Raw genomic sequence first — 27709 nt, 5'->3', positions numbered from 1 at the left:
AGCGCCATACATTTTGATACCTTCATTAGTAACTACGACCAAACATTTATAATAGCACATAATAGAAACTCTAATTACATCTAATTTTCTTGATCTGCTTGCTAAACAGTGGACTCGGATTTTTAATTTTCAAGAATAGTTAAAAGTATTGTTACTCTTTATTGATTATCAGATAACAGAGAATTAAACAAACATTTTAATTTTTCTTTCACTCTGCTTTTCGATTTGGTTTCTCGCGAAAATAGATTTAAACGTTCGACTCCGTTATTTCTTCGCGTTTTCAGTTCTCCGTGATTCCTTGCCAAAGAAATAAGTATATGCGGTCGTGAATCGGGCTGTATGAGAGCGGAGTCACTTAATTTACATTCTAATATAAAATGGGAAATCCTATTTTTACGAAGATACTGTATGCACTCTCCGGTTTTCTACCGCGCCGCGTTCACTGAAAAATATATTTTGCAGGGGTTGTAAAGATAGGAGTCGCGGGGGTATCAGGCGCAGTTGGAGCCGTAATCTTCTAGTGTCGAGACGTCGCGACGCCAAGTCAATATTGAATATAACTTAAAGATCATTCTGTACCCGGCGGCTATAGCGACAGTGGTCAAGTATATTACCAAGTATGGAATTCGACGTATCGATTTGCAATTTGGTAAATCGATAGCTGTGGCAGATGGATAGCCTATTGGCTCGATACAATGGCACGTGTTCCGGCTGCAGAGATAATGTGGCACTTCGTCTGGTTGGAATGAATAGAGGATTCGAATTTCATTGTAACCCCAGCATCGATCATTTTGCCCACAAGTACAACTTTGCAGTTTCGTTACTATTATAAATAATTTTCAGTCTCATTGTTCTCTGACACTATCAAATATACACGCTTAAGTTTTAAACCAATAAGGTACACTAAAATTTGTACGATATTTCAAACACAAATTGTATGTTTTATTAATGTCGAATAAATTACTTCCTCGCGTGTTAAAAAAGAATGGTCTCTTTTTCTTTGTCGTGTACTTCTATTCAGTTCATGGGTCACGAACAATGTATATAAGGTGTTCGGCCACCCCAGGCAAAAATTTTAATGGGAGATTCTAGAGGCCCAAATAAGACGAAAATCAAGAATCTCAATTTGTTGATTGAGACTTTGTTAAACAGTTATTAAAAAATTAAATTAAAATATTCAAATCATTCACGGAAAAATTATTTTCGGTTGTGGGGGTCAATTACAACCATTTTTAGTCAATAGACATACCCCCGAAATCCTACACACTTTCAAGAAAAAAATTCGAGTAGGTGTAAAATTTTTCGGTGAAAAAAAATTTCACATTGTTTTGAAAAAATTATTTTCAATTACAGGGGTCAATTTCAATCATTTTTGGTGAATGTACATATCTCCGAAATCCTTCGCACTTTCGAGAAAAAAATTCAGGAAGGTAGACAAAGTCGACAAAATTAAAAAATTTCAAATCATTCTGAGAAAATTATTTTCGATTGTAGGGGTCAATTACAAGCAGTTTTGGTCATTAGACATACCCCCGAATTCTTACGACCTTTCGAGAAAAAAAATCATTACCGAAAATATACGGTGTGGACGGAAATGTTTCTATAAATATTTAACGAAGCCTTAATTAACAAATTAGTATCCTTGATTTTCGTCTTATTTTGGCCTCTAGAATCTCTCATTAAAATTTTACACCGTGTATATTTTTCTTGTGTGATCATCGATTAACGTGACACATTCTTCTACGTAATTAAACAGAGTATCGGATATACGCCATGCAGTTTCTAATGTAATTGTCGCATTTCGAATATTATCTGTGTATTTATGAATTTAATTCGCCGCGCTCTCCTGTAATTCCGATATATTAATTCCATTGTTTGTTTACTTTCCAACATAGGGGCATAATTCTTGGCGCATTCATTCATATTTCCGTGGAATTCAAAATAAAACTTTAAACTGTTCGTATCAGTTGTTTCCATGACAGCGAATGCAATAATTTATAAACCGCACATAATGTACGTCGCGTTATTTACTCTCCAAGAAGGAAATTAATTTTGACTGCAATTTATATGAGAATTTATGCTAGCGCGAAGATATTCTGATTATTTGATACTTACACTTTTTTCACAGTAACGGTCATGTAACTATTAATAGTAACTATTATAATAACTTCAAGATAAGACGAATTCTCTGTTATTCGAATTAATTATAGAACACGTTTTAGAATACGATATTATTCTCCTAAAGCAATTAAAATTTAATAAGTTCCTTGGCCTTCTACATCAGTTTTTCTATTACTCTCGACTGCTAATTCACAAATTTCATTCAGTACGATTATGATCGTAAGTATTTCGTTCCCATCCTTGTTTAATTTATTTCTGATATTTTAATTGCGGCATTTTAATTACCTACCGTGGTAATGATGCCCCTCTTATACTGGATCATAAATTACTCTATTTAGAACGTGATGAATTAATAATGTATTAATAAATTTAAAAAGAATATTTGATTTATATATTTTTTAAAAATTTTACCTATATACTTTCTTCGATACTAATTATTAAAAGTATTTCGTTTCGTTTTGATGGATATTCTAGGATTTCCAATAAAATAGTTTTACGCGAATTAATGAAAAACTCGTACGAGAAAGAATTATCATGGATAATTAACAGGTTATTCATGATAAAGGAAGGTATACGAGCTAACAGATTGAACTATTCGATTGGAAATCTCACCAGCAGTGAGGACTTCGATAGCTACAGCCAATTATCGTTCCACAGAAAAAGTCCCGCCAAGCTTACAAAGAATTTGCACGACAATTTATGTCCTATAATCGATTTTAATGGAAGTAACATCGCCGCAAAGACATTTATCCGAGAAATTACGAGCCACGGGGATATGTTAGTCGATCTACTAAAAGAACAGTTCGTGCAATTAATCATCGCCAAGAAGATTGTAGGAGGAGCCTGTCTCGCGATCGATGGATTAGTTTATCAAGCTTGCAACGAACACTTTTGAGCTCTTCGACGTACCTCCAGGAAAGTTAAGAACTACGTGCTAACTTCACTCGAAACAGATATCGAGGCTCCGATATTGCCAGCAATTATAACCGTATATTCATATGTATCCATTAAGATGCCTGCTAGACAATTACCAATTTTCAAGATTAATAGCATCGATATTATCTTCTAACGTGAGAACAACGTAACTGAAACTCAATACACGCGCAGTCTATTATACAGAAATAAGGTCACAAGTTAAAAGTATAATTAACACAATGTCAGACCGATGAGATTGAAAATGAATTATAACTGAGTTACTAAGTCTGCCCTAGCTGCGAAGGCTAACGTTACGTGCCCAAGATCGTTCGATAATCTTCGTTTCAATCATCCGGGGTGGAATTGTTTCAGTTACACGGGGAGTACTTCGTCTCTTTATAATCTTGGATTTTTGGACCCGGAAAAGAGAAATTGAAAACGTTAGAATATTGAATTGACTCGGTGAATACTGAAAACTTGAACAACTTTTATTGCAATATGCAACGCTCGATGATTTATCGTGAATTATTAAAACCATTCTTTTCGTACCTTGGGGTGATAAAGTCTCGTTCCGTTTTACTGTAAAATACTGTACTTCAGATCGAGCAATATTCTTGAAGAAAGTGCAGTAATTCCAGCTTTCGCGTGATAAAATCGAAACCGCCGGCTCATTTGGAAGTGGGATAGACGGTGATTTTTATCGCGAGTTGATGTCTTACTTCGCGTGTACAGTCCAGCGAGGAAAGTGAGTGGGAAACACCAAGTGCAAACGAGATACAACATAGTGAGTGTGTCTCGCGTTACACGTACGCGGTGGTTGAAATGTTTCCGTATGGATATGTCAACTAACTAGCAAACTGCAAATTTCATACAGTTTTTAATACACAAACATGCTTAAATACAATCTCGGTGTATTTAACTTTCAGCTTATACCAGTACTTGAATAACCGAACGAAAATAGTGTTAAGAGTTCTGATAAAATGTTGCCATAGACAACATAAGGTAGAGATCTTGATAGTGGTCGCTGTACTACTTTTTTACAGTAGTCTACAAATGTTGGTTCTGCTGAAAATCAACCAGAAGACCTTTGTTTGCCAGTCTGCTTACACAGTAAGAAGTGGTATCGCTATTTGGAAGAAGGATTTCAGTCAAATATAACGATAATCTGAAAGTTTACCTTTCAAATGCAAGCCAAGTCCTGTGAGAATCAGCAAGGGATTATCGATGTTATTGCAGGCAGTGTTCCTGTTATTTTCCCCCTCTCTCTCTCTCATACATACACATTTTCTTTATTATGTGAATTGTGAATTGGTTCCCTACCCACCTCTGCATTTCTTTGAAGCAACTATGCCGGGTTATTTCACTTGCTGCTATTACCGTCTCAACCTCTTGTCGGTTCTAAAGCGTCGCTTTTATATTTATTTATAAACTCAGCATTTTCATGATCTTCGATACTATCGCGAAGCTCATGCCCCGGATAGAAATAACATTGATAGAGTTCTATGCTAATAGTTGCAAAAGTACTTTCATTGTCAAACGACTACATTTCTACATCGACTACAATTTTATTAAGAACACGCGTATAAAATATTGTTTTTAAGAGTCCAATCAATTTTTAAACGACAGTATAGGTAAACAAAATTTATGATTCTTTCTAGCATAAAGTTGGAATATCCTCCAAACCATAACCTGGGTTCGATTAAAAAATAAATGAAACTCGTCATCTTTCAACTCGTGGTTTCTGGTTCCTCGAGACGCGTTAGTTTCAATTTCTATTGTTCCAATTATTTTCATTTTTCCTCGAGTTTCCACGTTCCGCGGCACACGTCGAAAAGTTTCCCACGGCCAGACGATAGAATTTATGATGTAAAAACAACATCGCCGTACTTCTTAACGATTCGTTTGCGCCCCTGGAGGATTCACTTTGACGCGACGAATCACTTGTCTCAGTTCCGAGAGTAGCACCGCGAGGCATTTTATCAAAAGTTTAATACAAACGGTAACTTTCTTCGTTATTCTCTTCCTTCCGTCAACATTATTCTCGTATAATGAGGACCGGGGGAGTATAATTTTACGGCGGCATGCTCTTATCGCTCGGACTCGAGGCAAACGCAAACATCGCGTCGCGTTATCTGGGCGAGCCACATAACTCGATCACTTTGATTGCTACCGGTGTTTGTGAACTTATTTGGATTTTTGTCTCGAAGAAAAAGCTAGAGTACATTTTAATGCATTCTTCGAAAATCCTTTTGCAATTATATAATTTTTCCATTCGCCTCTTAAATCCTCTCAGAGATCAATTTAACGAGTACAGTGAAAACTCGATAAATGTCCTCAAGAGCTGTTCCATAAATGATACATTTTTATCCCCACCACTAGGGGGATCCCCCTTGAACCAATGAGGCGAAGTGTAACCGGAGACGTAGCGGCTTTCTTTAAAAATCTTTATTGCCTTCGTCATCTTAGTTTAAATGTCCCTGTCAGTGTGACCACACTACTGTACAAGAAGAAAGTTTTTTATTTTTTACTTTTTTTTAATAAAAATTTTACTATCATGTGGGGAAGATTTTTCTAATTAAAATGAGACTAAACACGATATAAATCGGCCAATATTTGTTACCATAATATTGAATTAAATATTGTGTACTCGTATCTTCGCAAGGTCAGTGGATTGGTACATTTATCGAACAGTGGTAGCTAACGAAACCCCCTATTTCATAAGTGTTGCAGTTTTTGATCACTTATGAAACGGTGGAACCGTTCCGTTTGAAAATAGCTACCTCCCGTTCGATAAATGTAGCCAGCACCTCGATGCGTCGTTCTTTGATACTTCCGAGCATAGAAAAGGACAGCACAAGAAGGATAAATAAAGAGAGAAAGACTCGCAAGTACAACATTTAATTCAATATTATGCTACCAAATATTGACCGATTTATATCGTGTTTAGCCTCATTTTAATCAGAGAAATCTACCCAACATGATAGTGAAATTTTTATTAACAAAAAGTAAAAAATAAAAAACTTTCTTCTGTGCAGTAGTGTGGTCACACTGACGCGGATATTTAAACTGGGGCGATAAATCCGAGTTTCAGTCCCTCTTTCTTCTTTAGCTACTGACTCTTTCTACGTTCGAAGCGTCGGCAAACTACAATCAAATTCGAAAGACGATTCTCCTATTCCGTAAGTGTTGCTGACCGGACCCGGAGTAGCGACATTTATCGAGTTTTCACTGTATAACAAAATACATATTTCTGAGTGATTAATAGAGTTGCTACTGAATCTATCTCTGCTTAAGAAGAATTGATACTACGTTGTTAACAAATTATTTAGAAGTTTGACTTGTACACCGATTTCGATGATTTTCAGATTTTTGGAGCAGGTGTGGCGCACTGGTGGCTTGCGATCCAGTTACGGCTCCTTCCCCTACTTTTCTGTCCTGCTCGTGCGCAGAAAATCTTCCCCTTCCGTGTCTACGACGCAGAGCTAGGACGAAGGCTCGCTGGGCACCTAACTAGTGTTGAACTTGACGGGCTGTCTGATGGTGGGAGAATCGGTTGGCTGGTAGTGGGGACCATCCTTATTATAGAGAACAAGGTTAGGAACAACTTTTTCCTCTGCATGTATGTATATAACGATCAGACTTCCAAGATATTTGCAAAATTTTCTATTATGTGCCACTACTACTTTTTCCAAATCTTGTCCTCCATAATATACCCAAAAATCATCGAAATCGACAGGTGGGTAAAACTTTTAAACAATTACCAAGAAGTCGTACCATAAGATAATGGAGGTTACTATATCAAATGAAATACTCCTCTACAATTTTGATTTATCTTCTTTCATTTTATTTGAGTTTATTTTGGATAGAAAAAGAAATCTGTAAAGTAAAGTGAAACCAAAGACGAATACTTAAGAGTATCATAAGATATTCCGTAGGTAGTGAGATAGGATAAAGCGAGGAAGTGATTTTGTAGGAGCTAGGAGAGACGTAAGTGCAGGGTAAAATATACATGCTTGTCATGCACCATTTTTCATTTTATAGTTAGGAGACAAAACTATCAAGAACCACTACTTTTTTTTAATCCAAAAATAAGATGCTCCATTATCTAAAAGTTTCCTCATTCGAATAATTATCTATATCCTCGCTTAAAAAATTAAAAAAATTCCATTTATAACTACAGCACAGTTTAACTATTTACAAAATTCCAAGATTTCGTTCTGATTCCTGCGCAGATATAGTTTATTCCTCGATGTAAAAATCTTACTGTTTATGTACCCCTTGATGAGAACTTGAAGGACAGGTACACGTTCCAAGAATTCATCACTGTTGTCCATCTCTAGATCGTCCGTGAGCACATCAGGGGCGAAAATGAGAAACAGTGAAAGCGAATGAGAAACAATGAAAGAGGGTGAGGCACAATTATACGAACAGGGAAACCTAAGCGACAGAAAAGCAGAAACTGCACTAGTTCGAAGCACCAGTATATTAATCATTATTAATATCTAACGTTCGATCTTTCGTATAATGTTTTCAGGTATCTCTTTTGTACAACGAAACAATCATCATTGTTTGTAAATAACTTTCAGAGGAGGGACTTGGCACGTCATATCACATCGCGTAAGGTCTTTGAATATTTTCCCGAATGTTGGATCGGTTACGGCAATGCCATAAATTGCCCAGCTCGTTTTTCAGCTCTTAATCTCTTGAACTTTTTTTTTATGCGATACCTGGCAAGATAAAGCGTGTAGAAATGTTCCAGCGACGTCGGAATATGTATGGTAACGAATTGTGGATGCTTCCGCAATAAAAAGCCTTGATGTTAATTACCAGGCGTTCGTTCGTTTGTCGTCCACAGAAGTGCATTGAAGCTGACGGACGACATTTTCATGCGAAAGATCACGCGTCAGATATCAACGGTGATTAATATTAATCGTTTAACATGGCTAGCAAGTGTTCATGATTGCAGTCTTCCCCTTTAATATCCTCTTCTACTTTATCTTTAGTTCTGATTTGCTAAATTTCTTTAGCGCCTGCTTAGGAAGATAAACGAACGAAAGTTGTGGAGTTTTATTTAACCCTAATCGTATTGGAACGTGACTTGGATCACGCATCGAGTTTGAGTAACTATAGGGCGCGTTAGTAAATTTATACTGTAATGACATTTAATATTATAATGAAATTACACAAACTGAAAGTGATCTTGGAAACTTCAGGGAAAGACTACTTAATTTTTATTTAATTTTTTGAGGAAGACTACAATAGGTTTGAGAAACGAATTTAACATTCAAGAGTGTTAGGTACTCTTAATTCAAGATAAAATATTATCGTTAAAGTCGAGGGAAGAGAATAAATTGTGACTTAAAATCGGTCTGAATACCGATATTGCAGTATGAAGACACATCGTTAAGCGAATTACATAATTAGGTTAATGGAATTTCCTCGAATTACCTGCAAAGGTAGACTTTATACAGACAAGTAGTTTTTGAACGCTACTTTCGCGCTTCAGCGAGCTGCCAGTTCCGTCGAACAAAAGTCCAACTTTCTCCAAATGCAGGTGAATCAGTTGCAAGCGTGGGAGTTCACCCAGCGACTACTTTAAAATGTTGCGTCCCTATCGAAACTCCGAGGCCTCGCCAACTGGTCATTAAACACTGTTATAGCGTTTGGAAAATAGACTGAATTATGGCGTACGCTTTGCACGCGAAATAAAGTCCTTTAACACTCTTCGAAGACTCGCGCACATTATTAGAGAGGTAACAAAAATAAAGATTATAATGGATCCCAGGCATCACCACCCCCTTAGGGCAATCAACTTCTATTCGACAAGGTTAAGTCGCGATATTTATTAACTCATTCCGTACTTTAACGAGTCTGATTCGTGATGAAAATTTTGGCCCAAACATCAATATCATGAGCCAGACTCGCGAACGGAAAGTCGACCTAAACGTAAACATCACTAGCCAGTGAGTTTTAGTTCCTATCAGTGCGCCACAAGAGTCGGTCACAATTCTTATAATCTCTGTTGCAAAGCAGTTTAGTATCAGTCCGGTCTGTTTACCGCGCGTTGACGCCTATAGTTTGGGCCTGGATTTCGTCGAGGTAAATGGCACGGGAAGGGGTTAATAATCAGACCGAAGGCTCGATACGCACGGCGATGGAATCTAAATAGATTCAACGCGTGCGAACTTGGCGGTTCTTTTCTAATCTTTTTCTGCCTATCTCGTTTCGTTCTTCCGCGGACTCTTTGCGTCCAGGTCGCCTTGCACTTTTGCGATGTCTTAATAACGCCTGTGCTCTTACTCACGCTCGCTCGGCGCGGCGACTTTAGGTCGGAAGACTCAGCTTGCGCGTGGAACTCGGATCTCCGGTAGTAAAATACGCGGCTTAATTGCTTAATTTCTCACAACTAAGCCCTCGCTCGGCGTCGAAGAACAAAGGCGCGCGCCCGTTACTTTGGCCTTCTTACTTTTACGCGGTATCAACGTTACTCGCCGCGTGACACTTTAATTATGCCGCGCCGCGTGGATCCAACAAAAGCCAACACCGACGTTGAAAACTCGATCTGATTGGCGATTAACCTCTTCGGTACGGTCGTCGACTTTACTCGACAGTCGTCAAACGCATTCGTACGGCCGTCAGTTGACCTTTGTCGACCGTTCGTTTTCGTTTCTTTGGTCCGAGTAATTTATGGTAGATTAACTCTCGTGCCTCTTGTCAAATACGAAAACCGCTTTCGTTTTACCGACATACAGTTTTCAGATTTGTGCAATAATGACGGGATTAACACCTTCGGTGTCACGCGTCATTGTGTGGTCGATTTTTATAATAAATCAACGTCGCGTATGCATGACTATGTCAATTTTATATCCCCATAAAGGAACAAAAAAAGTATTAACTGTCGATCACTGGAATAATATAGCCTATTAAATATATTATATTTGAACACGATTTACACAGTATTGATATGTTGAATATAATTGCTATAAACATGACCTGTGGCTTTCCAACTAGTGGTAGCGAACGTTTTAAGTAAATCTATTGGTATTATGTTGTAGCTGTGAAAAACGAAAGGCGTAGTTCTCGATGTTACTGTAAACATTATAATGTCGATATGTCGGGAAATATTTTAATGCGAGATTCTAGAAGCCAGAATAAGACGAAAATCAAGAATATCAATTTGTTGATTGTGGGTTCGTTAAAAAATTATTAAAAAATTGAATTCCAAAATTTCAAATCATTCACGGAAAAATTATTTTTGGTTACTGGATCCAATTACAATCATTTTTGGTCAATAGACATACCCTCGAAATCCTAACCATTTTCGATAAAAAAATTCCTCGCCGATAATATAATTTCAGGCCAGAAATGTCACTCCAAAATTTCGTGCGTATGTTTAAAACGTGATAACTTCTGAACGGATTGAAGGATTTTAATGTTTAAAAAGGCAAATAACGCGTATTTTAGTGTAGAATATGTAGACATTCCAAAAATATTCGAAAAGTTGATCCTTGACTCCGCAAAATGAGAAAAACCACATAATAATGGTCCAATTTTCAAACAGCCCTAACTCCTACAATAGTGAATATATTTCAGTGAAACTTTTTTCTGAGGTAGAGCTCATGGGTACCTACAAAAAAGTATTAGACAACTTTTCCATAGAGCGTATAAAAAAATGACTAAAAATGAAAAACGAATATTTATAAAAATTGACAGGGGTAGGTGGAGAAATTTTTCGGCGAGAAAGAAAAATTTCAAATCGTTCTGGAAAAATTACTTTCGGTTGCGGGGGTCAATTACAATAATTTTTGGTGAATACACATATCTTCGAACTCCTTCGTACTTTCGAGAAAAAAATTCAGGAAGGTAGACAAAGTCGGCAAAATTAAAAAATTTCAAATCGTTCTGGGAAAATTATTTTCGATTGCAGGGGTCAATTACAAGCATTTTTGGTAAATAGACATACACCCGAAATCCTACGTACTTTCGAGAATAAAATTCATTACCGAAAATATACTGTGTGGTCGGAAATGTTTAATGTTTAAACAAATTAGTATCCTTGATTTTCGCCTTATTTTGGCCTCTAGAATCTCCCATTAAAATTTTTCCCAGGGGTGGCCGAACACCCTGTATATATTTTGTACCTTGAATATTATTTCTTTCATTTACTGAAATTGTACACGTTCATAATACATTATTAAAAGACACGCGTTGATGAGATAAAGCACCTTTGTTAGAAGAATGGAACAGTTAAACAATATTTTGTTGAGTATTTTCCTCAGCAGTTTGTACGCGCAATTTTGGAAGCTTTTCAGTTTTACGAATATTGTATTTGAGGCGAATCAATATTGGCCGGGAACCAATAATATTTGTCGATTTATAAAACGAGGATACGGAAATTTAACAGAAGTACTCCCACTGTGTCAAAATAAGCAAAAATGACTTATAGATTTGAAAAAAACAGGTTTATATGAGCTTTGCGTATTTCAGCAGAGTTTTCTTCAATTGGCAAACACCCATCGTCAATCAAATTTTTGATTTACAATATTTATTTCGGTTCCAGCACACACCGTACTTTTATTGAATAAGGATTTGTTTGAAATTTTTGTTTCTGGTGGAACGGGGGCGAAACATTTATTCTGAAGACAAACGATGTCTTTTTCGCAGGCTATATTTCAGCGGATCTTGCAAACAGACGGAATTCGTGTCTTAAATATTAGAAAATGTCAGTGCATAGGACACATGCTGCACAATCTTATATTAGAATCTGAAATTATTCGTGGTTATATTTTTCTTGTTAAAAATCCCTAATAACACCTTCTTTTTCTGTTTGCCAATGAGAACATCCCCTTAAGGCAGACGCGTCAACGGGTGAAGCACTTTGCACGGCTCATTTCCCTTTTATATATACTGCTCTCGAGAAACAGAGAAATCAACAAAGACACGCATTCTTCCTTTTGATAGACATTTCGTTCGGAAAACAAAAGACGATAGCGTATATTCCACTATGAAAGATCAGAAGAAATATTTTTTCCGTCAAAAATCTCACGTGACAAAATATTACAGGCAAATAAATCACGACAAATTATCACAGGTAACAATATCACTCATCACTGGAATGTGGAGCGGTTAATGAGTCAAGCGTAAATATATTACGAAGCCCACCCCCTCCCATCCTTTCACTTTGAATTACGTACACACATATAAGTACATATTGCTATAATAAACAACATTCACTAACGGCGAACAGTGAAAGTGGAATCACCAAGGAATGAGAACTGGAAACATTACAGTACACATACACCAGTTAAATTAGTAATTACGGAAATTTGCAATGTCGTGTAGATACTCAAGAAAATTGAGATGGATTATAATTTATCGTGTGACAATATTGATTGTAATATTTTGTCACACGTTATTTATATTTGCAATATTTTATTTTTTTTTAAATGGTGATTTTATATATTTAATCATCTATAATTCCACTTAAAATCCACTGTTAATTATATCGTGATTTTGCTACTTGTCAAAACAGTTAGTTCGTAGCAAAATATGAGAAATGTTACTTTGATAACACTATTTCATGTCATTTTTATAGAGTAAACGTTACACACGATTGTTGACTCCAAGGGGACGATTCATGATGCTCTTGGCAATGTACGAGTGTCCTCGTAAAATCAAACGAATAAAAATAGGCCATTCTGCATCGAATCGATCGTTAGTACTTTGAGAATAAGGATTTTGTTGATATCAAAATATGTTGTAGTCCACATAAAATTAATGAGAAAGAAGGGAAGGTTAAAATCCATAAGTTTTTGTGGCATATAAATAGGTTTGAAGTAAATTGCAAAATTATTTCCAGTTGTATTTTTCAAGAAATTATTTTCAAACGTTTAGAGACTTCTAGAAGAAATTTGTCTCAATTTTTAGAACTTTATAAAGCATTATACATTATAATGATGCCCATATGAATTAATTCCTATGTCTATGTAACTAGTTCTCTCGCTTATAAGCGTTGGAACAATGTATGGTAACATCATTAAGTGATCTGGATTTGAATATTCAATGGTTAGCAGAAGATGAAAGTAGCGCTCGTTATATTTTAAATTGCCTAAACGAGTGTGGAATAACAATAGAAGCACTAACCAGACTAGATGTAAATTTATTAATGACAGAATATGTAATTGGAATTTTTATTCAAGACTCTTTGAAAATATAATTCTGAAATTAGTAATAATTTATTAAATACATGGATGACACGTTTAGGAAGACGCGAGTATTTCGCTGCTTTCATTGTTCGAACTTTTACTTTATTTTCAAAGAAGATTCTCGAATTTGAAAGATGAAAATACCTTGGGAAAATGTAGTCATTAATTCCCGTGCACATCCGAATGCAAAATATCAGGTTCTGAAAGATTGTTTTGGCATGCGCGAAGATTTATGTCTCATGATTATCGTTTTTCGTTGACATATTGACCATTATTTTTTATGGCCATCTAGATCTTGGCCAGCACGTAGATCCCGCTCGCCAACAAATTTCAGTTATTTCGAGCCAAAAGGCCCATTCGATGCTAATTCCAAACGAACAGTATCATTAAACTCCATAAATTATAAAAGAACAACGATTAGAATGAATGGCAATCGGTAGACGCAGGCGTGGCACAAGTTAATAATTGGCATTATTTAAAATGTTATAGCGTTGTTTTAATCGTATATAATTGAACGCTATCGTGACGCAGATACGGAGGTATAGGTTTGATTTCTGATTCAGTGCGATGACTCTTTCCGTTAAACTAATGCTTAGTCGGTCAAATTGTCGGTTATACGTATCTGTTATTAGCGTAGTTTCGCTGTTTTTATAATACATCTAAAAATCAGTTATCGTGCTCGTGTTCCATCATGTGTGGTGTAATATTTTTCTTGCGTGGGACTTCAGCATCGAATACCGTGCAGATTCCATATCTCGTGTTTCTCATTATCATTTAAAGTTCAGCACTGTTACAAAAAAAATACATTTTTCATCGGATGCACTGTAGTCTGCGGAAGGATAACTGTACAGTTGATATTTCAATGAAGCACAAACGCTCATGTTTCTAATACAGTTCGCCACAGACAGTTTATGAGAAATCCACTTTCCAAGTCTAGATACTTTTCCAATCTTTGCTGAGTGTTCATGCACGACGGTACTGCTAGTGGAATTAAGTCTTTTCACTGTTCTTCCGGCTATTCAAGTGGTATGGCATCGACCGCAGCATTTAAAGCTTTGTTATCGAACTGTACTACGGAGTGTTCCTAAAATAATTTGTTAAACTTGACACACATTTGTGTTAAAAAAAGATGTCATATAAATATATTATCTTGCAAGTTTGATTCACGGTTTAATTACTATTGATTGAATTATATTCCTCTTTGAGACAATTCTGTTAAAAATTAGTCACACATTTTGGTGAAAAAAATGACGTACGATGTTCACTTCACTGAATAGTAAATCACTTTTTTTTTTAAATGGGTCAAAATTTTTTAGATTTGAACACTTGATCCTTCTACTGTTTTCAATGTTTTATACAGATAGCGACAGAATTTAAACAGATTATTGAAAAATATCACCCCTTTTTTTATAGCTCCTTTGCACACAATATCCTTTATTTGTCGATGAAATTTTTTTATTTCTTTTTTTCTATCACCGTCAATCGCGAGTATTATACTTTAATTCACATCACCAATCCACATGAATACGGTAGAAACTCACTTCAATCAAGAATCGATCGAATAATATATCTAAATTATAAACTTTCCTCGTTTCGCACTGCACTAATTCTGTCCATATTTTCACACTTTTTATTCCCCTTTATTGCATTATTTCATTCCAGTGTGACCCTTTACAATATATTTTCAGTTTGGCAAACTTTATTAAATTTTCACCAATCTCCTCCATTCTGTTAAATTTTTCCATAAAATTTTTAAAAAGAAATTAAAATTCTATTACTCCCTTGCGTCAAGAATTACTTTTTGATTTTAAATATTCACGAAACATCTTCCTCATTCACTTTAACCACTTCCCTGCCGAGTTGTCATGTTTAACTTGTAAAATATTTAATCACTGTTACGAAAATATGTTTAAAAATTCCTATTTTAACCGATATATCCCTCCTTTTATTTTATTCTTTATTATTTTAATCACTAAGCATGTTTTCACTTGTTTATTCGACGAGCGTGTTCCCGGAATTAACTCAGGTACAGCCGTTGTATGGTTGAAGACGTCGAAAACGTTAGAAAACTTGTGAAGGCAGTGTCTGGTAAATGTTATAAATATATCCATAGTCTTCCAATTGAAGTCTCGTAATTTTTGCAGAATTTCTATTCGTGCGTGGAACCTTTCGTTATCCTAATGGGCCAAAGCACCAAACTGTTGTTCTTCTAATGACAGCATCAAACGTTCCAATTGCTCACAACAAAACTCCTTGGTTATTGTTTGTTTTCGAGGGAACAGTTCATAATGGACAACTTCCGCCATATCACGCCGTACAGACAATAAAGACTTCTCTGGGTGTGGTTCTGATCTCTGTAGTGGTACTAGGATTTAGCCACGGCTAACCTATTTCCTTTGACATTTAACATTACTATGTAACATCTAGTCTACGCGACTAAAAGGCGATCCATTGTTTAGCGTGGAAACAAGATCTGGACGCAAACTCCTCCTTTGTTGACGGTTTACTCCTGCCAATTACGTTATTCGCTGATCATATTTTCCAAACTCTCCGGTATTCTTCTTCAAACTGAAACAAGTAGTTTCTGAATTTGTCCTCCAAACGTCATCATTGGATTTTCATAACGATATTGAAACGTTTTCATTCGTTCTGCATTCGGTTTTCATGTTGTAGAAGATTGATCTTCGAAGTTTTAGCTTTTTAAATTAAATATTATACACAATTTCAACACTAATTTTCAGTAATTGCGTCGTTTCCATGCATCTAATAATTGTTTTTACTCGTTGCATTAATTTCCATCTCACGTTGTGCGGTATAGCACGTCGAGAATATTGTACCGTCACTTCCATTTCAAATTCTAGGAACGTACAAAATAATTCATCTACATTCGTTTGTAGCGTGCCTTCTTTAATTTACGTATTCTCACTTTCAAACACTGTGCTACTCGTCATCACAAACACTGATTCGTCGTCATGTTTTCCAAGGAATGTCTAAAACCGTTAGTCATCCATTCTCTTCTGTGATTTCCATAGTCTGTTGCAATTTCTAAGTTTAGACGTTATTTAATTATACTATATTGAAATTCAATATTGAACACTTATGACGTAATAAACTCTAGCAAATCAATTAATTTCTATATCGATGATGACTCAATCCCTTTAAATTATAGTAGACAACCAGTCAGTTCATTTCCATATTATCATTCAAATCTTAACAGAATGCTATTTCATATTCAAACATCTAAACTCTAGCATTCTATCAACACGTTTCTAAATCGTCGTTGAAACTCTAGCAGAGCACCGATTAACTTCTGTATCAAACTCTAGCCGAGTATCTAAATTTTTAATTCGATATACATGCTCCAAAAGCTTACGAGCTTGTTTCTGTATCGTAATTCAGGCTCTAGCGTATTTCAATTTAGACATTCAAACTTCAGCGGTGTACAACACATTTCTATATCGATGTTCAAACTCTAGCAAAGTGCCAGTTCCTACTTCTACGTCGACATTCGAACTCTAGCAGAGTGTCATTTCATTTCTATGTCGACATTTGCACTCTAGGTCAGTGACATTTCATTACTATATCTACGTTGAAACTTTCAGACAATACCTCTATATCGGCATCCTAATTCTAAGGGAGCAGCAATTCATTTGTCGACTGAAACTTTACGATAGCACTGGTTCGAAAAATATTCGAATTTTACGTGGACTACATCATATTCCAATTTAAAATTCCTGATATCGAGAATAATTATAATTTAGAGTGAAGTTTTCGATTTCTATGTCGTCTGGAATAGATGGAAGAAAGAAAGACAAGCTCTGTAAGGGATATAGAATTATATAGGGTCGGACATTCTAGTTACTCTTTGGAAGGTTTGCAGCCAACAAATAACATCATCCAATTAACAATTTCCGATTTTAATGAAGCTTGACACACGGATCGACAAATATTACACCAGTATTTTTTAATGAGCTCATATTTATACTCGAGGGATGAAAATTACCATCAAAGTTCGTAAGCAGCAATTTGTTATTTCTACAGCTGGTACTCGTAAACAAAATATATTCGATACAGTTTCGTAAAAATCTACCCCAAGTATTTGGTTTCTTGCAATCCCATACACTGCCCTTAAACTCGAATATAATATTAAAATGGACGTACAACCTTTCCAATTTTGCTTAGACATTTTAAACTTTAACTTTCGAATTTTATAATCGGTTATTATTTCGGTAACAGTTTCATCATTCCCCCGTTTATCTATCATTTTTCGCTTTGCTTCCATTATTCAAGCAGTGCACTTGCATTCCATTAACGTTTTGGTAGGATACGCTGAATTCGGTGGGAAACGTAAATTTGACATGTGCGTACGGTGTTGGTTTTTCTTGTTATTTTGATTGCACTATTTGCATAATTCTACGTTTGGTTAATTTTGCTAATAAGATTCTTAGTTTCCTGTATATGTGTGAATAATTAGAGAGTCGAACAGAGAATTATACAGCAGCGTAACTGAAAAACTTTGTTGGCGAAAGGAAAGTAATATGATAAATGGGTAGATATAAAAATAATAGATGACACTTCGTTAGTTTTCTAATAAAAATACGGTAACGCTCGTTCGAACAATAGGAGTTTTACGACGTGGTGAAGTGGTCTTTATTAATTAAGTTACGATACTGGGGCATCGGCGTTGACAGCAAATATTTCAAGATGCTTTGTGTCTGACGTTCTCTTCGTCGTCGTAACGGTTAACGAGCGTCTGAATTTCCGTACGAGGAAACACGTAATTGTTTCAATATATAATGCATTTAGTCAGACCAGACAGCTGTTAGCCTGATATGCATCTGCATGTATTAAAGTATATGAGGTAATTGATGTAACCCGCGATATATGTATAGTATTCGCTTTGATACCACGCAGTCCTCGCGCTATAGCAATCCTGTGGAGGTGTATTAGTTTGTTCGATGTACTTATTGTAACGTTGTTATCGACGTTGTATAGTGTGTGGAGCTTTGATTATGTTACCATAAAGCTTCATATTAAATCTAGTTTGAGTGTGTATAGGATAATGAACGGCTTTCTCGTGAAGAATGCTTTGCAAGCTAATATCAGAGGTAGATCATTCCCGTCAGCTAAAAGTTTTGTGCAGAACAATAGCTCATAACTTGTGCCATTAACCTTAGGATGACTTCCGAGTTTGACTTCCCAGGTCATTCGAGACTCCTCTAGAATTTACATCGGGTTTAGATTAAACGCAGTTTTAGTATTTATGGAGGAACGATAACGTTGCTTATATAAAAGTCACTATATTATAATCGAAGTTACAACGGAAAAGCAAATAAACAGAGAAACCAGTGAAGTAAACTTGGCGTCAGAAATTTTATCGAGACCTTCGCTCAAAATGTGTCATAGTTCACTTTCTCAAAAATTAATCCATGAAGCTTTATAAAAATCGTAATAAAGTCTGAGCAGGTTGTAAAATCGGTTGAGCAGCAGAAACGTAAAATCTCCGCCTCGAGAAGTTACCCATTTAAATACTTTCCTCGGAGGATTAAGATTAGACTTACGGTATAGTGTTCGTTGAACGAAACACGATTCGAACGAGCAGATCTTTTAACTCGATTTCCAATAATGGATACCCTAGTCTACTTAAGCCGGTAAATCAAAGTAATTTCCGCCTATTTCATGTGTTTCTCTATCCATACCATTAATTTGTAGCCAAGGAACAATACTTCGGTAAGAAGTCATTTGAATTCAAAGTTACGAGCCAACGAATTTAAAAAAAATTGTATTTCGCTTTTTTTGAAAAGAATTAAAAATGTTTGTTGGCGAAGCAAATGTTCTTAGCTTCTGTGACGGATTTGTAGGTGAGAGTAAGTAGAAGAAATTTAAATTAACACACGGATTGAGAAAATTGTCCAATCCGTAAAGGAAATGAATCTGCTAACTAATTTAATAAGATTCTTAATCAGATCTCGTCTCGATTGTGAATTGGTTCGAGGGTAATAGACAGATTTGCTTGTACACTTTGGCCGAGGAAAGTAATTTCATCCGCGCGACCTATTCCGGTTTCTCGCTTAATTGTATTAATAGGACGTAAAAGTCTGCGGAAATAAATTAAAAGTAGCCGTAAGACTTCCGCTCGCGGAGTAGCCGACGAGATCGTAAAGATTGCGAGTAAGAAATTGTGTAAGTTTCCAGAGGATCGTTTCTTTTTTGTCATTTAACAGTTTCTAACCGACTGTCACACTCGAGAGAAATGTTCCTTTAGTTTGACTAATGTTTTCTACATGAAAGGATTACGCGGCTTTTAAACGGTTCCTCGTTTGCAATTTAAGTTTCGAGTTTTTTCACGTTTCGCGGATGTCATCTATTAATTTTTCCTCGGCTTCCAATTTAATTTCTTGATATACTTGGCTACTTGCACTCGTTTAGCCACTTCCACGAAGAGAATGTTAATAAACGAAATGTCCTCGTCGAGATAAATTCTTATTACCAGCGGCATTAACGAATTAATAAGATGTCCTTCTCATTAATATTTCAGAAGCATTGGTATTCCGCATAATCACGAATAATATTAAATTTTAATTAGTCTTATACAACCGTTTAAACAAATATAGAACACGCTTAACGATCATAGCGAACCGTAATATGGAATCTAATCTTTCTCGAAATTAATAAAACGTCTTATAAAGTAATTTATCCGATTGAACGTTTGTACGATCAATCGACCGTTCATTCGGAAGCTTTACAAAAAGTTGAAAAAACTTTGTTCTCTTCTTTTCGTTCGTACGATTATAAGAGATAAATTTGACGAGGCAATCGTATATCATTTGCTATTAGCGAACAAAGGAATTATTAACACGAACGCTCAACCACGAGTTTATTCGATGCTCTGGTGTATCGTTCGGCAAATGTGTCAAACGATTCAGGTAAATTACAATTAATAATATAATTTTTTTGCTAATTATCAGATGTATAGTTCCACGAATTATTCTTGTTAATGGTTGTGTAGCATGAAGAGGGCTTCAAAAGCTCACGGTCGAAACGTTACTTTGTAATAAGCTCTCTGTTTTGTACGACAAATCCGCGCCACAGATTACGCACGATTGGATACTCGATAAAGCAATTATTCAACGCGCAAAACGTTTTGAAGTTACAAACGACCGCTCTTCGGACATTACCCCGATGATATCAAACCATTTATGCATTAAGGAACCGAGCGTGTGTGGCGCGTACGTGATTCGTTTCGACTGCGCCCCCGCGATCACTATTTTCGTCTCGCGATCGTCGGGTGGAAAAATCTGTTCCGCGGCGGGTTTTGTCCAGCACAAACGGGGTGAAATCGTGTCGTCTTGGTGAACCCGCCGTATAGAAAGTTTTTCATCCGCCCGCAATCGTCGCCCCGGAGGAGATCCACGGAAGGTACATTTAACGGGGATCGTTGAAAAGTTCCCAGAGTGCAGCGGCTCTTGCGAAATCGAATAACGCGAGGCGGTATTTCTACTTTGTTCGTCTCTTTCCCTCCCACGACACTTTGTCCGCGAAAGTTACGCTCGAGTCAAAACACGGCTCAGCGCCGTTCGATTTCCAACTGCGATTTCTCAACTCTCGGGGATCGAGTGTCGAGCGCATTCGCGAAGACGAACGACGTGTCGCTGAGGAAAGGTCCGTCGGTTTCCAAAGAACTTCCAAAAGGGAACGGGAATGGAGATTTCGAGACCCAGGGTTTCCAATTCTGGCTGTTAATTAGACTTTTCTCTTAATTTTTCGAGCCATATTACTGCGATTGTTCGCCACTGATCCAGAGTTTTCACACTTCGGGACGCTTTAATCTTTTATCGGACACACCACGAACCACATCAGAGTCTCCGTTAAATCGAACGAAATATAAGAATTCTTAACAAGAATTAATGTTTTTACCAAATTTAAAAATTTTATACTTTTCACAGAGAAATTTTGAATTTCGCTCGACGCGTTAAACGATCTCCAGCCCTAAAATCGAACTCGCTTCGAAGACACGTTGGGGATTAAACAAAGCCCGAGGAAGTACATCCTTTCCTCGATCAGTGACAATGTAAAATTAAAATCACTGGTAGATTCTACTTCTGTGGGGATTTAAAACCCTCGATATACTTTCTTTCAATTTTTGTTAAAAGTTCTCTGAATAAAAAAAAAAAGAATGAAATGTATTTTGTAGACATTTGAGGAAGAAGAGATCGCGTAGATCCAGTGCGCGTCCCTGCGGCTGTTCCTTACCGGTCACGAAAACGGCGAACACGATGAAAAGCGACACGGCGATGGTAGGACGCGCTTCTCGATGTCTTGCGACACTTCTCATGATGTCTCCGTGTTCTGTTTCAGCGATTACACACTCATACGCGTCCGTTCACGGATCACAGCTCCGTGTTCATCTCAGGACATCCGGTTCCTTCGATCGTCACACCTACCCGTCGATCCATTCACCAAAAACACTTCACTGAATTTTTTTTTTTTTAAATTCGTCGTCCGTTTGGTGGAAAATCCTCTGGCAAACTGGGCCCTATAGAAATAAAATCCTGGCCCGATAGAAACTGTTCGCCGCGTGGAGCGCGTGGCTGGGGAAATCACCGCGAAACGAGACGTTTAGCGTGGCATAAACGATTCGACGATCTCTCGTCGGCGATGGCGCGCCGCGCGTCTCAGGATGACGTGACGACAAAGAGCTCTTCCGGTCGACGTACAAGCGGCTACTGAGGCTCCCGCCGCAAGCACGGAGAGCTTCCAGTGCGTCGACTCGGTCGTGCAACCCGAAAGCTCGTTTCTCTCCCCTCCGCCCTCCCTCACACCCCTTACACACCCCCCTGTCGCCTCGTTCTCTTCTTCACCCCTCTTCTGCGCCCCCCTTCGTTTCGCCCCCTCGGCCATTTTAGCGTCGTCGTCGCGATCAGCCGCCCCAGTGCGGGCTGCGCGCGCGAGAGAGCTTTTGCGTCCTAAAGCTGGATAGCTCGGGGAAGGGGTGATTGATTGGCGCTGAAACTTCGCGACTGATTGAATCTTTTTTACGTTTCAATATCGGTATCCTCGAGTGGGATGTATGCCACGCTGAAACAGAGTGGCTGGGATTCGCGTGTACAGGGATATTAAGTTCCGCGAAGATGGGGCCTCGATTCGAAGGGTAAATTTCGTGGTCGTCCCTTTACCGATCGGCCGACGGAATCACGGCCGGGTTCAACGACCAAGACGATACGCGATCGTTCTGATTTTCTCCCTTTTTTCTTTATTTTACAACTTAGGGGAGGATACGTTTACAACCATCGTGTCATGCATGGCGATTTCACGCGGAATCGATGTTTCGTATTAATTTTTTTGGTTATTAGTGATTTCTATCGATATTACACCTAAATTATTTATGTCATTTTGAAGGGAATTTCTATTGGCTATTTATTATGCAAGTAAACTATACTTGTAGGTAATTTGGAGCTATAGTGGTACTATCGATCGGTTAGCCAAACATAAAACGTAGCACAAATAGTTTAAAATTGAACCCATCAACATTGAAAAACGAGACCATGTACTCTATGCGCTGCACTCAACCATATACTCAACACTCTTTGTACTGCGTTTCAAAGAATTTGGGTAGCTAGGTTGCGAGTCACCCTTACACGTAGCCGGGACGACATAAGAGTGGATCTATTAGGCCAAGTTCCCATACGTGTAACGTGTGGTGCAAGGGACGATTAAAAGAAGACACCTCTTGAGCTCGTGGTACCTTTTAAAAGCGACCCTCTTTAAGCGTTTCAAGTGGTTTTGCGCCATCCGTTGTACATATGGGAACGCAGCCTTAGAGTAAATTAATGACGTGCAACCCCTTCAGTCGTGAAGATCGATTAGTGACACGTTCCGTATAATAAGCGAATATTGCTACATTATAAAAAGCTGACGGAACTTTGATAAATTAGAATTTACGAATGGGAGAAGTGGAATTGCCTGTTCTAGTCAGACGAAGGAGAATACGGTGAAATTTTCATTAACTAGTTTGATTAAAAAATGGTTATTAAAGAATTTTCAAATAGTGAAATATTCACTTTTTTTAAGATTGAACAAAATAATCGAAATAAAAAATTCTGTAAAAACTCTGTCTTTCTATCGTGGCTCTGTTTTAAATAATAATTTATGGCACAATGGCTGCCACTCAAATTTACAGGTTCCAAATATGACACAGAATTTCTTTATTTTTTTTTACATCAAATAAAAATAACTGAAAAATAAAAAAGTACCTCTAGTGTTTCAAAAAATCTTGACAACAAATTTAAAAAACTTGAGATTTTGGTATTTTTCTAAATTTCAAAATAAAGCTTTACAAATTTATTGTAAGCTTTTTAACAATGCAGAATCGGATTTTAGTTATTTCTTGATTTTGCACCGTGGTTATTTTCTACTAATCGTAAAAGGAAATGCTAGATCACGCTTTCTTTGCGATCTCTTGAGGTGATTGAGATTTGGATACGATAATAGAAAGGCCAATCAAAGATCGGTACATGTTTCATTCGCTGTGGTACGTTTGGTGGTCAGGTTAACGATTCGAGGACATGCACTTAGAAAAGGCAATTCTGAAGAAACGACCCCAACTTTGCGAGGATCCGTTAAGACCTCTATTAAACGTTTGTCTAGCTCCGAGTTTATGGTACCGGAATTGTTATTGAGAGTCTCAGAGTAAACTTTGGTCTCGGGGCTTGGAATGTACAATAATTAAACGTTCTTCAGAGACCTTGATTCAGAAATTAGTTCTGTGAAATGTTACAACCGAACGGTACGCTTTATAAATGCCAGTCCATCAAAAAAGTTTTTCATTTTCCGTAACTCCAACGATGAAGGTCAGATATAAATCATTTTTACGTTACCATATTTAAAAACATAATATTCGTTATCAGTGAAAAGAACAAAAATTCTTACATTCTTGTTCTGTCAAACGTCTATTTTTTGGAATAATAATTGTCTTTGCAAAATTGAAATGAACCGCAGACTTTTTTTCTCGATAGGGTGGTGATTTTTTCTATGCGGTACGATGAAATGCATCCCTGAACCATAACACCTTGCTCCGCTGATTTTAATGTCGGTTTGGCACACTTGTTCGACAAAGATTCGCTCTTTTTCTCCAGACATATGTACATACATTCTACCGTGGCTGTGCTTCATGCGAATCATCGATTTGTCGGTTCGAAGCACCTTTTCCCAGCATTCTGGTGGTTTTAATCATTTTAACACATGCCCTTCATAAAATCGAACACGTTTCTTTTCATATTTATCCTACTCGTGTAATTTAATTTTCTTGCAACGTGACCATGTTGTGTTCGTTTGTACAGGCGATGGAGTATCTGTGTTTTCTATTTTTAATTTTGCCCTATATTTTAAGAGTTGATAAATGGGACATCGAACGTGGATATATAGGAAATATTTTAAACAGCTGCTGGTATTTTATTATAATATTTAGTGAAATAATTATTTAAGAAAGAATGTTTGACATGGCAACGTTTACACGCGTCTTATTACTAGCTCTCGGAACTTCGGGAGAGTGTTTTATGAATGACAAGTTTTGGAATACTCGACAGGCGATAATGGAGTAGTCTTAGATCTTAGGATCCAAATTGCTCGCTTGGAGACTAAGCAATTGGCCCTACACATCCTATCCATTTCCTGAAGTGTGTTAGAGTATCATCGTGCAGTAATCAGATACAACATTTAGTAACAATGATAATTTAACCTGTAACTATATGTATAGTGATCTAGTAAAGCATTGCAATATGATGCCTCTAACATTGAACACGTTTCTTTTTATATTTGTCCTACTAGTGTAATTTAATTTTCTTGCAACGTGGCCATGTTGTGTTCGTTTGTATAGGTGATGGAGCATCTTTAGTATCATAGGGAGAATAGAAAAATTGACTGCTGAGCAAATTATTTAAATAAGCTGCAGTTCATTTCTAAGAGAAAATACTTAATATTTTCCTGTACGAATTTCTTGTATCTTAGAAAAAAGCTCTCGTCCCACTATTTAATATACAAAAATGCATTTTAATTTTGACGTTAATCGTTCTTCTTCTTCGTTCAGACATGATATAAATGACTTACTAGTACCATGTCAGAAGGAATCTAGCGATCACGATCATCTATACGGAAACAACTGGATATCACGAACAGTTACATTAATTAGGGCCGGATGGATGAGTCGTATACGAGTGAGTGGACTCTACTCAGGATACAATACTACGTGGCTAGAAATGATTGAAGCAAAACACAAGAATGATATTTCGTACAACTGTCTGCATTTTTCTTAAAGCGTTTTAATTACAGCATAAATACTGTTTTTTCAATGTCAATTAGTGATCAGTACTTGTGTGTAAAAAAATTATACTTAAAGTTGGAATTATTTTAAAGAATACCACGAATAATATGAATTCCAATCTAGTGTCGTTCTTGCATTCGATTCTACAGATTTCGATGTTGATATTATTTAACAAACAAATGAATTTCAAATCGGTTAAGCCTTTATTTAAATGAGATCAACGATATATGTATATACAGTTCATCATTAATTATCGCTTAACATGGTCGTGCACGTTCACGAATTACCGATTCAAAAAGATTTTCATTGTGATTGCCTGACAATATGTATTTGGTTAAACGATCGATAATTATACGTTTATTTATTGCGTATTAAACGAAGTTAGGTTGCGTCTGGCTTTGGATTTTAACGAAACTGTGACGTATTGTTGCATTCGAGTATTTCATATCTTTTAATCATTTTATGAATAGAACACGTTTGAAACCACTGTTAAGAATAAAAATGAGACGAAATTTATTCTGGCTAAATATTCGTCGTAGGCATTGCCAAAATATTTCTAGTAGAGAAATCAAAATAAATAGTGTAGTCAGCCAGAATATTAATATTTACTGCACTACAAAGTTTTAAATAGAATAAATGATCGTGTTCATATTTCTCTTTCATTTTTACCAGAATTAGTTAAATTCAAAAGCCTCAAAAACATGGCCTTCTAACCCTCGTACTTCTGTAGTGCGTCTTAAAAAAAACAATACCAAATCAAATGACGCGCATACCACCCACACCGAAGTTTGTTTTTGTTTCCATTTCCACGTGGATAAATAAACGTAAAAAATTTGTTTCGCGTAAAAATGTTCTTTGACAAAGGATATATCATGATTTTACAAACACACGGTACAAAGAATGAAGTATTTCGGAGAATCACTGCGCAGCTACAACGTTGACAATTTTCTTCGAGAACTTTTTCCCCCTAAATTCTCGCAGGAAGTCTTTTCCTAGAATACCCAGAGGCACGTTCAGTCAAAATATCGGCCAGAGCAGTTTGTATTTCCATACGACAGAACACGAAAGCATTCGCGATCTCGCAGAAGCTGATTCTGCATCAGCGGACAAATATCACGCTTAAAGTGAGTCTAGCACTTGCTTGATGACTGACGTTTCCGCCATGCTTCCCGGTAATATTCGCAGTCTTTTGCTGCAGGTGAAGAAGCCTACCTGAATCTCACGGAAGCGCGTTAAAGTGCAAGTTAATTTGTCATTCTGCTTTTATGCAACAAAAAAAACTCTCCTCTTTTTCGACTGTCTAATATCTCAATCGTTGCGTCAGCGTGTAAAAAGATCGGGAATTAGAGACGACTTTCACGATTCGTAATAACGAGTACCTTTTAGAATAGTTTTTAGAAAATTAAGATAAGCAATGTATCGAGTATTCTAAATGTCAATATTTTTAGTTTTGCCACCTGATTGTTTTAAGCATTTTACTTCTATAGAACACCACATTTTCGTTGTATTAAACTATTTTTACAGAATGTGTATATCAAACAAAACTTAATTAATCCAGTGCATTCTATAATATTTATTTTAAAAGTAACGTGAATGACACTTTCATGATTCACGGTATGCAGCAACTAACGAGGCAGGAACTGCCAGAGCTGGAAGGGCAACTGGCCTGGGCGGTCGTTTGAATTCGATTTGGGCATATTGCTATAACTATAATCGAATCAACTTCATTAGTCGCTTAAAGCCACTTCTCCAATTGTGGGTGACGTCATAAGCTGTTATATCGTTTACGATATCGCTTCGAGCTTCAGAATCGTTTAGATGCACAAACGGACTCGTTTGAACCCGTACGAGTGTATCAATGTCGCGCAACCTTGACTTGTCCTCATACTGTCAATCAAATCTATTTGTACTCCACTTTCACACTTATAGAAGATGGACCGGAACTGTAAGTAAGGTCTCAACTGGTTAATGGAGCTCTTAAAATTTTTTCCGCTTCCAACACGATGGCTGCTTTCAGCCCTTCGATATAAATCTGTTTTACAAGTCTGTTAGCTTTCATTAAAGTTACAGACATCGTTAATAAATGTGTTTAAAATAAATGTTGAAACAATACCACATATTAATGTTGTCTACAATATTGAACGTTTCA

The 27709-nt window shown here is 36.8% G+C and overlaps 1 protein-coding gene across 1 annotated transcript in view; it reads right to left on the bottom strand.

The window, feature by feature from the left end:
• The window catches only part of LOC122396915, a 61814-nt gene extending 39871 nt beyond the window's left edge, over positions 1-21943 (bottom strand). The window contains exon 1 of the mRNA XM_043395680.1: positions 21495-21943. Coding sequence (XP_043251615.1) covers positions 21495-21576 — 82 coding nt within the window. The 5' untranslated portion in view covers positions 21577-21943. The remainder of the gene's footprint in view (positions 1-21494) is intronic.
• Between the last annotated feature and the right edge of the window lie 5766 nt (positions 21944-27709).

Source organism: Colletes gigas, unplaced genomic scaffold, assembly GCF_013123115.1.
Source record: "Colletes gigas isolate AHSC1104 unplaced genomic scaffold, ASM1312311v1 Colletes_gigas_Sc00008, whole genome shotgun sequence".
NCBI lineage: Eukaryota > Metazoa > Arthropoda > Insecta > Hymenoptera > Colletidae > Colletes > Colletes gigas.
Note: the sequence above shows the minus strand (reverse complement) of the source record. Positions and strands in the feature narration are given on the sequence as shown.